Raw genomic sequence first — 14,206 nt, 5'->3', positions numbered from 1 at the left:
AATAAATAATTGAGTTCCACAAATGGTGTTTCAAGTAAAAAAATTAGTGTTAGGAATGCAAAATGAAGTTCCTTGTCTATTTTTATACCGAAAAAGCATTTGCGAATTTCGTAAATATTACATTGTTGGCTAATCAGGCTTTTTTAAAATAAAATATTTAGATGGAAGATAGAAATAAATTAAACATAAAATAGAACACAAAAAATTATAATTAGTATAACAAAATGCAAAAATTTAATTACAACTGAGCTGCATTCTCCACTTTGTACCTCATTTTTCATTCTCTTAATTTAAGTTAAAGAGAGCTAAGAGTAAGAAGTGTTACTCTTAGATTTACAATGGTTATTACAAAAAAAATTTCGAAGGAAACAAAAACACTGCACCTAAAACTAACAAATCATCAAACAAACTTTATTCAATGTCTTTATTATATAATCGTTAAGAAAATTACGGAGTATTTTTTTAATTCAAACCATATGTTGAAGTCATATTTCTACTTCTATTAAAAACATAAATAGAATGGCTATTAAAAAATCGGTTATATTTTATTGGAATCTTCTTCAATGTAAACTGCATTAATGAAATTAAATTGAACGTTGAATGAAAATCAGACTGTATGAGAAATCTTATACAGAAACGAATTCAATCGTTTGTCTATACATAATTCATGTTTACCTAGTTTTACTTTCTTCCATTAAAAAAATTAGTAATGTTAAGGAATGATTAACAATGAAAGGAATGATTAACAATGAATGATGCTAATATAATGATAAGCCAGATTTGAAACTGTTTAGGAGAAAAATTTCAGAGAGTGGTGTTTTGAGAGAAAAACTATAATCTCTATGAAGACAGTAAGGAGTTTTGGTTGTTTTTCTCCGCTATCTGTTTTTGTGAATGAAAGCATATTAAAAATATATGTATTTAAAAAAAACTTAAAAATTTATGCACTTAATTAAAAACGATAGTGCTATAGGGGCAGCTTATACATGGTTCACGAACTTTGATCCACAATTCTAAATCTATTTGATCCACAATTTCTAAAATTAATCTTGTATACTTTAATATCCGTTGTATATAAAAGTTTCTTAATTCATTCACATAATGTAACAGCAATCCATTAAATTTTACGTTATATAGAATACATAACTTATTGTTTCATAATTTGCAAAACTATTTTAAGAGTAACGGAAATATTAAAATAATAAATGTCTTCTTAATCAGTTTTCTTCATTTTTTTTAACAAAATAAACGCTTTCCTTTACCAAATTATTAAAGCATGGACTTTTGCAACTAAAAGAAATCAACCTCACTTTCGATTATTGTATCAAAAGATTTATCATGTATTCCTTAAAACCAGTTGAATATTAAAGCTCCCCAAGGCTCACATAATGTAACAACAATCGACTAAACTTCTCATTATATAGAGAACATAACTCATTGTTTAATAATTGGCAAAATAATTGATAAAAGTAACGAAATGGTTGAAATAATAAATGCATTCTTAAGCGCCTTTCTTTTCAAAAGTATTAAAGCATAGACTTTTTGCAAATGGTTCAGAAAACAGCTAAAAGAAATCAACCTCACTTCGGATTATCTTATTAAAACATTTATCGTGTGTTCCTTAAAATCCGTTGCATATTAAGGCTCCCCAAGGATCACATAAGGAAACAAAAATCAACTAAACCTCCCATTTTATAGAGAGCATAACTTATTGTTTAATAATTGGCCAACGAAATAGTTAAAATAATAAATGCATTCTTTATCGTCTTTTTAACAAAATAAGCGCCTTTCTCCGCAAAAGTATTAAGGCATGGTCTTTTTTCAAATGTCTCAGAAAACATCTAAAAAAATCAACCTCACTTTAGATTATTGTATGAAATCAATTACTCCCAAAGAAAATTAAGAAAGGGAAAAAAGTTGCCAAGAAAGTGGAATTAATTCCAACTAACTCCAGTAATAAAGTCATTAATAAATATTATCTAACGCAATCTATAAAAGTTCAGAGGTAGCCTGTCAGAACTGCGCTAATTTATTTTGGAATTACTAATGCTGTGATGAATAAGACTAGTTTTAATCTTTTTTTTTTCTATTTTTAATTTGCTTATCCAGGAAATGTAATTTTTTTCGTCGCTTACTCATTAATCATCATTGCTTTACTGCTGCCAGTTTCTCATATCTACGAAAACTGTTTGCTAATTTAATTAGTTGATTTGTATTTTTTTAATTAAACCAAAATAAGAGCTAGCGGATTTTTATTAAACTCTCAAAAAAACTCATAATTCGGTAAACTCTTATTTTAATTTAAAGACATAAGATAATGAAACTTAGTTGATTGCCCTAAATTAAATTTCATTCTAATGAAAATCATTCAGTGTAAGGAAATGCTACCAAAAGGTTTAAAAGCAAATTTGTTCAAAATTGAGAGATAATTAGGTTTCTAATTAATTTTTACTGATATTTGCTGTATTCGTAGTAGTGTCACTTCAAACATGAATGTATAATCTAGTAGGGTTTTTTCTTCGTTAAAGTAATCTAAAATACATTTGGTTAAAAACATTCTTTTCAAAACAAACAGAAACGAAACATTATTTGCTTACTTTTTAAAAAAACCAAACCTAACTAATGAATTACGAACATAAGTTTGATTCAGCCAAAACATATAATTTAGAAGCTACTTACGAAAAACTAGTAACAATATAATTTATTATAAATATTTTTACAAGAAAAATGAGCTATGAGAACAATAAAAGGTCAGAAAACTTGGCAAAAAATAAAATTGAAATTTATTGAATTTCTTTTTTCAGTTATTATTATGAATTAGTATAGCTAAAAATTGGGTTAATTTATACTTATTCTATAATATTTATTCCAATACAGGAAAAAAATATATTGCAGAAAGTTAAAGCTTAATACACGTTGTCAGTAATTCAAAAATAACGGGATAGAAATAATGGTGGAGATTTAGCACAAACACTGTCAAATTGGGGAAATGATTTTAAATCCACGCGAGTATTTTTAAATATTTTTCCTTTTTTTTGGAACAAAAACCTAGTTTTTAAGAAAATTACGGAGAGAATATTCGCCTGATAGATACAAAACCAAAATATTCAAAAAACGTATCACGTGATAGATGGTAAGTCCGTATTTAATATATCTAAGTCCGTATACAATAGATATTAAAAAACACAGCTAAATATCGTAAAGAATATCTAAGATAATTTTATTTTAAAAACTATTGAAATAAAATACTAAATAACAATTTAATCACAAAACTAAGTTTAAATACTATACTATGTCTTCAAAATATTTTTTTTCTTTAATTTTATAGCAACTATCCGGTTTTCAAGATAATTAATCTTAGTCTAACAGTGAAAAAAAATGCCTGCAAATAGTTTTAATAGCATGCATTCCTTAGGAGGTTAAATTGACAGATAAAATTTTCAGCGATCCTATGTCTTCCTTTTTATCTATCAATTATTTCATTCAAAATATGAGAAAAATTCATAAGCTTTAGAAAAATAGACAAAATAAATCACACGTGATAAAATACCCTACAAATCTCCTACAAAGTGTCCATCTTTATTTTCTCGCAACTGTAACTTCAACTAACGAGCTCCTCAGCGCCATCTGTTGCCAATACGAATTGCTCGTCTTCTTATAGCACCAGGTGTGTTTGACGCTCCTACCGATTCCGGATTTCTATCATTTTCTTTCTTTCTTTTTTCTCATCTCCCGTTACGAAAATTTAGATCGTCTAAATACCTTTTATCGACAGGTCTTTTTCATGGAACACGAATGGAAAGATTAAAGACCAAAACCTACTAATGATAACATCCACAATGGTGAACTTGTAATTTATGGTTTGAGGGGAATTGATTTTTAAATACTTTGAGAGGTATTGACAGGCTGATATACTTAATTTGTCGAATAATCCCCTCAGCACAAGGAAACTTGACCTGGCGTATTGCCAAAAAATATGAAGAAATTGTTCCTTTCATCTAAGCGATTGATTTTAGTTTTATTACTGTCATTTTTTTTTATCATTGTAAGCCTTAATTAATGGTTTAAATATCTAATATCGATTTTTCATATCTTATAATACAAGAAAAGTTATAATGTAAAGTGAACTTTAGCTTAAGGAATACATTTCTGATATTCTTGATATTAATCAATAATAAGACTTAAAATTTGCCCAGGAATAAAGTGACAAAGTATTGAATGCAAAAACTGCATTTCAAAGAAATTTCTTAATTTTACTGAAATAATTTTAATCTTAGTGAATGAAAAGTTGACCTTTTGATTTCATATTTTATGAGTTAACAAAGAAATAATTATTGATAATTCTGTATTTTGATAATGACAGCTTAAAAATTTATATTACACATATAAAAGGAAGTTATTATGTTTTTAAAAATTTGTTTTATAATAAATAAAACAGACGTTTATGCTTTTTAAAATTATTGCGAAGTTTGCAAGAGCTTTTTGTCTGAAAAAAATTTAAAAGGAATTTTAGAATTTAGAAACAGATGTTAAATTTTATTCAATATCAAGATTATAAAATAAAAAGTAACAAATGAGAAGACACCATATTTAGGACAAAAGTAATATTTAATATTTTTTTTTTTTAAATTTTTTATTTAATACAGTTTTGTTACTACTTCATTGCAATTATGTGATAGACTCACATCTTGAGGAAGCAGATTTTAAAAGATAAAAAGCCTTTACTTTTCTTGTGAGGACTTTTCTTTTCAAATCATTTATTTTAACGTAATTTCATTCATTGCTTCCAATTTTTTTTTAAAAATTTTATGCAGATGTAACTTAAGCAGATGTAAAATCAGAAATAAACGCTAGTTAATTGAAATTGTTTATCTCTCGAATTATAATAAAAAAAGACAATTTTCTTCCAAAATATATATTTTTCAATGAAATTAATTCAACTCAAATATTGAGCAAATTTTTTCCGTACCATACAACATTAGATCACACATTATACACATTTTATAAGCATTATACATAATTTGTATAGTACCATAATATTGCTGAAATCTTACTATGGCACTTAGTTATAATATTACTGAACTACTTAAACTTGATTATACGATTAAGCATAAACATGAAAAAGGCACTATCTAATGCATTGCACAGCATTATTTTCCGTACAATAGTTTCGTCCATTAAATTTCTATCTGGTCTCTTTACTTCGTTAATTTCTTTTTTACCTTGTTTTTTGCATTCAATGCTCATTCAGTAGAATAACTTACACTTAAAAAATATCATTTTTTTTACTTCCTTTTCTGCATGATATGTGTATTTAAGCAATTATCAAATGCTTTTGTATAACGTTTATTTCTGTATTATCAATTCAAAAAACATACAGACCTTGCTTTAAAAAAAATATCTAATGTAATGGATATATATTTTCGAAAAGTAGAAAATTTCTTAAACAAAGAAAAAATATGAAAAGTAAAATAAAACGTTAATGCTTTAATCCGAGGATTTTATGATACAATTTTAATTAAAAAAAATTTCTATTAAATAAGTAAATGAATTTGATTACATAAAGGGAAATTAATATGTCTTTAGAGACAGAATAATTGCATTTTTCCCTTTCCAACACAATTTCGTCCTTTTTTTTTCAATTATACAGCATTGTCATGAATGCACGCGAGTTGTAATTAAATTATGTACTATCTGGGGATTGCAGTATCACATGTTTGTAAGGCTGATAAGAACATGTTTAGTGAAATGTTAAATTTGTTCTTATTTATATTTATGCTCTTAAACACTTATTGAGCTACATAAATATAATGTATGTTATCGTTACTTTTTGTAAAAGTTGTTTAACTAACGAAAATGCAACCTTGTAATAATAAATATTATTTCTAAATGCGTTATTGTAAAAAATGTTATTTGTTGCGTTGCTCATTTAACAATAATTAATTTAATATTTTAAATAAAGGATATAAAAATTATGGTAGTTATTATATAACTACAGAAATATATTTGAATAGATTGAAATAATCGTAAAAAGGATAATATTACTGTTATTGACTTGTTAGATATGCTTTTCAAAACGTAAAATATGAAGTAAAAACTGATATATAATATTTTCTGCCATTAAAGTATACTATTTCTTCTATAACTATATATTTGTTATATTCCATTTATTATAGTCGATTGTATATAAAGTTTTTTTTAACTTCAAATAAAATACTGAATTCCTTTTAAGTTCTATTAAATTCCTCACTAGTATAAAGTAATTTCATTCGTTCTCTAAACCTGCAAATATTGTTAAATTTCCGAAAATCTAGTTTTTTCTGTTTCAAATATTGAAAGAAAAAAAAATGTAAATTAAATCTATTTATTTAATTTGATTTCTACTTTTTTAAATGAATATTTTATTTTTTGAAATGAACTATAAGTTGAAAATTCAATCAGAGAAGATAGGAATGTACAGCTTGCTGCATTTTTCTTAAGTAAACAAAATAGTTTTACAATAACAGGAAATATCAGATATGAAGTTCATCAACAGATGGTGTTACTGACTTAGAAAATACAGTATTTTCTGCATTGTTATAAAAACAGTGCTCTTTTACGAATAGTATTTTCAAAATTATCACCAATTGCAATCTAGCAGACTGTTGTAAACTATCTGACATGCGGCAGAAAAAGTTATTATAAATATCGTGTGGTACTAAGTAGGTCATCTACTAATGATCCTTGAAATTAATTTGCAAAATTGCTAATACTTACCCTTCAAGCATCACATTAATACTTTCTAAAATTTCTTTAGCTTACTTTTTGAAGTCACCATTCCCTTTGCACAGTTTTAAGTATGAAGTAATTCGCATTTCAAGATGTACGATATTTATCTCTTTCCTCATCATCTGATAATTAACAGTTTTAAAAGAGTTTACAGAGATATCCACAAAATATAGACAAAACAAACAATATTTGTATTTTCCGAGAAAAATATTTCAAAATGTAACAATTTTATTTTGAACTAATCAATTTAATCACATTCTAATTATTCCTCATTAATTTTAAACACCTCGCTTAAAAATAACCTATTTAATAAAATGATAGTTTGTGATTGTAAAAATATATTATTGAATAAGAATCTATAATTATCTGATAGTACCTCCAAGATGGCGAGTTGAACCAGTGGATGCATCAGCAGTCGTAGGAGAATCAGTCACCTTTGATTGTCAAGCAGAAGGATATCCTCAGCCTCTTATTCGTTGGAAAAAAGCTATAGGTAATTAACCCTTAACAAAAATTTTAAACTGAAATAACCAATGTGTTAGAAATAGTTTATTTTGACTGAACTTGCACTTATCTAAAGCATATCATTTGAAAATTCTTTATATTTTTCTTTATCACTATAACATTAACAATACATAAAAGTTATTGAAACCATACTTTATAAGATTTGCTCGAATTAACCAGAGCTTTAAATTCTATATAAAAGTTTCGATTCAATTTGAAATTATGTTTGCTGAAGATGAAAAACTCACTAATTTATACGTTTTGTAACTTTAGAGGGTCCATTGATTCTATTGACGTTTAGTTTCTATTGACAGATAAAGAGAATCGAAGACCCTCACAATCAGATTTTAATTAAAAACTGGTAAAAAAGTACACTGTAAAAAATTTAGAATAAAGTTACGATATAAAGTAGCGGCACTTTGGGTACATCATACGTCAAATCCATTTTAAAATAATATCCATTTTTACTGTAAAGTATTGTACCGTAATATCTGCAGCAATATATATTTGATTAGATATTTAGTGACTTTAAAGCAATAATTACTGTAAAAATTGCAGTCTATCAGATTTTCTTCGTCTCGTGCTCCGGTGAAAATAGTTTTTACGGTAAAATGTATGACATCCTGTGTGCCGGTGTATTTTACCATAATTTGATCAGGATTTTTTTACCGTGCTAATACAACGTCACCAGCTGATAGAAAGATCTGTGGGCGGAGGAGTTATCGACAATGTCAACCCTCATCTATCGAAAGGTACCTCTTGATCGAATCAAGTTGGCATGTCTTATATAATACTGAATTGATGTTTAATAATTGTAGTGGTAGTTACGCCACAGATCTATTCCCATTTGAATTACAATTTGGCAATAGATAAAACTTAAAAGGCTTTACAAGTCAATGGCAAACTTGTAACCGCCTGTAATATTTCATGTACAGAAGTAATATCCATTTCTGAAACTAGATTTTTGTGCTAGTCTGATTTTTTCATGTAAAAAGTACATGTAAGGAATATGAGTAAGGAATGTCATTCTTATAAAAGTATATTATAGATGCATACATATACTTGTTGACTTCATTTCTTTATTAGCTTGAGTACTTTTTATTTCTTTGCAATACAGAGAAGAATTCCCTAAGAGTGAATAAGAATTGCATGAAAATATATTGTAATTTAAAAATGATGCTCTTTTAAGAATATAGTAAAGATTCATACTTATACTCGTTGACTTTATTTCCTCATTAGTTTGAGTACTTTTTTATTTCTATGCAGTGCAGAGAAGAAATTCGTAAAAGTTAATAACAAAACCATGGAAATATATTGCAATATAAAAATGACTAAATTAAGTTGTAATTCAAAAATAATTAATTATTTTTACATTAAGATGTGACTGAAACTATCTTTAAGGATAATAAATACATTTAAATTTCAAATTCCAATAGTTTCCCGACTAAGTAAATATAGAAAAACAAGCTGAATTTAGTAAAGTTTTGCTTCAAATATACCTGCTTCAATTTAGTTTCCAGCTATAAATCACAAGAAATGCAAATTAAAGTTTCATAAAAAAATGTAAATTACAAAAATTTAAAGGTAAGGATAATTTTAAGAACAAGATAAACATTCTTGAAATAAGAGGATGAAGATATTTCTCTAAAACTGAAAATACGAAATGATCTCACATAACACATTAGATCCATCTTTTCCAGTCAGGCACTGAATAAAACTATCATTTATCATATGCTTAAAAAACAGCAACTTCTAGATTAACCGCATCCCAAAGGTTAGATTTAAAGAAAGCCTTACTTTAAAAGCTTCCCTAGAAAAGTTGCAAAGCACTTAAACTAACTAGATCTCATTTCTTACGCGCATTTTCTCTTTTTCCCCCTTTTGTGTAGAACAAAACCTTTTGTGAAGCAATCTTTTACCGCATACTCCATTTCAATAAATAAACTTAAAAAAAAAAGAAATCTAACCTCTAGGTTGTGATGAATAACCTATCTTAAATAATAATTCGCATTCTTTCCCGAAATAAACTGAGTAAACTACATTTTTTTAAAGAAATGAGCTTAAAATATTTTAGATAATGGAATTGGAAAAGAGAAAATTTTCATTTTACTCAGTTTTCGAACGCGAGATTAATGTAGAAATATGATCTTCTAAGTTTTCTTTAATATTCCTTTTGAAAAGTTCGATCTTGTTTACGGTTAATAGTTCTATGTTGAGTCGTTTTTAGCGCAAACAGTTTGATTTATTCCTTGTAGAATAAATTAAAAGGTTCAAAAATTTATTATCAATGCAAGAAGCAATGCATCATTTTCTTCCAATCTTTTGTACATTACACGTGAAAAATGTTCATTTGTGGTTTTAAAAAAATTTCGCTTTAAAATGAATCCGAATTCCTATGGGAGTTAAATTTTTACAAGGATAAGTTTTAAATGTAAGGTATTGAAAAAGTAGCTTTATACATTAAAAAATAAGTTCGAGATAGGTTAAAACATTGTCTATAGTTTTTATAAAAAAATTAATGTAATTGAAGCATATTTTTAAACCCTTGGATTTCAAAATATTCAAAAATAATTTTAAATAACTATGTATACCAAGAATAATGGAAAAGCTTTGTAGACAAATTAGTTATGAAATATTTTCATGCATTTTTAATCCATTTAGAATGTACAGAAACTCCAGGTGATTATTTAAAATTTATGCATTTTATTCAGTCAATATCGCTTTATTTATAAATTAGGGAATGTACTGAGTAAGTATGAGTTTATTTGTATCTCGACCCGCCCTATTTAGGGCATACGAGAGTGCTGAGTAACGGTTTATACTGACGATTGACCTTAATATTATTCAACTAAATTTTTTTCAACAGGGAATTACAATTAAGTTGAGAAATCTGCAAGTGATGAAGCAAGTACTCTTTTTCAAAAAGTATTGAGATGGTGAAGCAGAAAAAAAAATAATATTTATTATATTAAATAAAACAGAAGATTCTTTACATAATTTTTCCATTGGAAAACATATGCAATCTTGCAGCAGTGTCTGGTAGATTCAATGAAAGTTTAGATTGCAAGGATAATAATCAACTGTACAGGAGCCAGATTTTTTTCACTTTGCAAAACATTACTCAACTAACTTTTAAAAATCTTCATAAATTGTATTAAAGTGTTGAAATAGTTTGAGTCTTCTGGAAACCTATTCTAAAGTTAAAACTAGAGTGCATGTATCTATTTTATTTTATTTTATAACCGTCGCTGAACAGTGCCGACCTAATCTTATGGGTTTACGACTACTAATGTTCATCTCTGTAATTTTAACCCAATTCAGAAGACAAGGGTACTCTTGGATCGAGTATTGAGAGAAATTTTGACTTCGTGGAGGACTTTTTGATGGAGCTAACCCTCATTTGCGTTACATGGAGAGGAAGACCACAAGAACCTCCCACGGTTAGCCTGACGGCAAGGGGGTTGTAACCCGTCTACCACTTAGGATATTTCACGTCAGCACTTTGCTCGGTGCAAGCCGGATGCGGAATTCGTATCGACTGGGATTCAAACCCGGTTCGCCTTATTAGAAAGTGAACGCTCTATCCCCTGAGCCATCGTGGCTCTCCATGTATATATTGCAGTTAAAGTTAAGACAAACAATTCCAAAGATAGCAGAAACCGCTACTATACTTGGCAAATTTTCCGGCAAATCTCGCCGTCATACTTCTTGACAAAATCATGCTAACCGTGCTTTACGAAACTCTTGCACCAACGAAAATTAAATAACACCCACTTTGAATGATTTGAACTTTAAGTGGAATTATATGATTAATATGGTTTTATATTTAGTCATTTTCAAAATTAGAGTGCACTGGTAGAGAGAATAAAACTCAACTTGCTAGTCATGAATAACCAGTACCAACTCAGTTTGTACCATGTTAAAAAGTACCATGACAGTTTGGAAAATAACATATTATTCACTAATGTGTAAATTAATGTGACGTCGGAAGTTTCGAAAAATGTCCTTAGCAGTGCATTCTGTTTCGTTTTTTTTTCTTGTTTTCTTCCAACCAGCGAAAACGCACATCAAGGTTGTAAAAACTACTTATGTGAAATAATTCAACTTCTTAAATGAAGTAATACAATCTTTTTTTAGTCGATATAAAAATTTTGTATCAAAAATAAATTTCTAGCAAGAAATTTAACGTTTTATCAAATAACTAAAAGTATATTGCCACATAATATTATAATTAACTGTAAAAAAAGATTTAAGAATTGTTTTTATTTTAAACGCTGATTATTTCACAAAATTTATGCATTTACCCCTTAGCAGTACTCCGTGCAAAAAAGATAATCAGATAGCAAGAAATAATGTCGATCCCTCCCTGTGAATACAATAAGGAACTTTTAATTCCTCGTATTTTCGGTAAATGTTGCACTGACTTGTACAAGCTTTCGAACACGCTGTGTATCATTCTAATCAGTTGAAATTGATTTATTCATTTTTTGCCAAGCAATTCAAACACATACGGATTGTATTTTTGAATTTTATATACTGTATGAAAAATACTATAAAATCCGTGAACTAACATTACAGATCACCATAAAATAATCTACTTCCTATATAAAATCACATAAATTCAAACATAAGTTGGACATATTTTGCCTGCAATAAACGACATCACGAGTATGAATTCTGACTGGCTGTTGAAACGTAGCATTTGCTTCAACAAACGTTGAAACAACTGATACGTTGAAACCGTTTCAACAAATGCAGTTGCTGAAACATGGCAACTGCTCTTCCATTCTATTTCAAATAAGCCTAGCCCGTCAAATATGAATTCTTTTTATTGACGCATTCATAATTCTTTCACAAAAGAAAAAATTCATTTATTTATTATTTCACACGAAGATAGACACGAAGCCATGTAGAACATAAAAAAAATAATTATGTAACAAATTTGCGAGTTGCGCAAAACAAAAATAATTGCATTGTGGCGAAATTAAGTTTGAACCTTAGCAAGCAATATCTAAAATATTAAAATGACTTCTTGTTTATCAAAAAACCAGCTGGATCTGAGGACATAGGTCAGGTGGTCATCTATCAGTGGCTTCTTCTTCTCGATTAAGAGCTATGCATTTGTTGTGATTAATGGTATTTATGATTAATGGTACTTACGATTAATGGTATTTGTGTCAAAATATATTTGAGGACAATTACAAACATGGAAAGCAATTTTGTTGACATTATTTGAAAGTTAAAAAAGTACGTATGTTCAACTAAAAAAAACTATAAACAATTTAGGATTCATTTCTTCTTTATTTCATCAATCTCATTTTAAATTTTAAATTTTGTACAACAACATTCGAAAACATAGAAAATACAATGCAACAAAGTTAAAATAACAGAACAGAAGCTATGCATTACATATGATCTAAGAGTGAATGTTAATTTGTCTCTTATTTAAACACAAACGTTTAGCTGAATATTTTAACTTCAACAGTTGTCAAGAAAACTTATGTTTATAGAGCATTATAGACAAGCGAAACTTAAATTTGAGGTATATAATAAGTGACCTTATGTAGTGCTTCTTAAATTCTTGTTTCCTCAGAATTCCAATACATAACTTCTGAACATTCATTGACTTCATTTAATAGAGTTTTTCTTCGAAAGTAAAGTATCATCAATGACGTGTTTACGTCACCCACAGTAGAAATCTAAGAGTGGAGTTAAGGGTCACTTTACGTGTACACAAGGTCGAGATAAGAAAGTTTGACCATTTATGATGGAAAAGAACTGCCAAAAGGGAGAGAAAAGTGGCTGAGATAGAAGCCGTTTGCGCCAAAATTATGCTTGACCATTTATCTTCAAGAGAAAAGCTGCCAGTTGACTTTCATTCTTCTATGACGTGATTTAGGAAAAGAATAAATGGGAAAGAGTTGCGTGATTTGATCGATTTGGATCCGAATTACACACTCAGTTTGATGCCTTGGAAAAATATTTTGATTTCTTTGGTGTAGGATGTTGATCGTAAAAATCGCACATAAAAATAAGATAACTTAAGCTGTTTAGTGCGTGGTATGGGTTTCTGTTCTAACCTTGCAGAATCTACCGCTGTTAGTGTTTCTATTTAGGCCATAAAATATGTTTGTTGTAGCAAATAAAATTTTACAATGATTTCAACGAAATAAGAAATATTATGCTAGAAATGGAAGAAATATGGTTTTCCGTGTGTTTATGATTGCACAATGTACTGTCTCCATGTTACTAACATTTTCGATTTTTTTCTAATTTATTACATCAATTTTTGTTTCTGATACGAACCACATATGCCTTTTAGCTTCATTATTGAAGCTAACAGATATTCGTTTCGAACAAACAGAATTGAATTTTCAATTGCAATTTCAATAGTATTCTTTAAGTCATTGCTGTTCCATTTCATATGCACTTTTTAAATTCTCACCAAGTTTAAAATACTTTATTTTAAGTGTTTAAAGTATTAATCTGTATGTTTAAACAATGTTATTTAAGTAAAAGACTCCATTAAAGCATTAGTAACATAATTATTTTTCTTTTAAGTCCTAGTTGAATGAATATATATTTTTTTATTTATAAAACTTTCTTAAATTTAAGTCGTACTAATATACTAATTTCGTATATACTGTATTTTTCATTAGTTACGCGCAACAAATTTTCTTCATAAAATATTAGCTTCATTACTTTTTTAATTTCAAGTTTGCTCTTAACTCTTCTAGTACGCCTAACTGAATACCCTTTGAACGAGAAGTATAATTTTTTTATACTTTCTTTTGCCAAAATGAATGTTTTAAACTATTTTGAATAAATTGTTTTTATAGCATTTCTTTCACTTGTAATACAAAATATACTTTCCATTCTCAAGATTTCGTTCGTTCATGAATACTGATCTCTTTGAAGTCCTATAAAAATATAC

At 27.8% G+C, this 14,206-nt stretch overlaps 1 protein-coding gene across 1 annotated transcript in view; it reads left to right on the top strand.

Moving 5' to 3' along the window:
* LOC122271584 (cell adhesion molecule Dscam1-like) overlaps window positions 1–14,206 on the top strand; it is a 384,849-nt gene that overhangs the window by 233,842 nt on the left and 136,801 nt on the right. Inside the window, exon 10 of the mRNA XM_071184629.1 lies at window positions 7,142–7,261. Within this exon, the coding sequence (XP_071040730.1) occupies window positions 7,142–7,261 (120 nt within the window). The remainder of the gene's footprint in view (window positions 1–7,141; window positions 7,262–14,206) is intronic.

This window comes from Parasteatoda tepidariorum, chromosome 8, assembly GCF_043381705.1.
Source record: "Parasteatoda tepidariorum isolate YZ-2023 chromosome 8, CAS_Ptep_4.0, whole genome shotgun sequence".
NCBI classification, from domain to species: Eukaryota; Metazoa; Arthropoda; class Arachnida; order Araneae; family Theridiidae; genus Parasteatoda; species Parasteatoda tepidariorum.
This window is presented reverse-complemented; position numbering and strand designations above follow the sequence as displayed.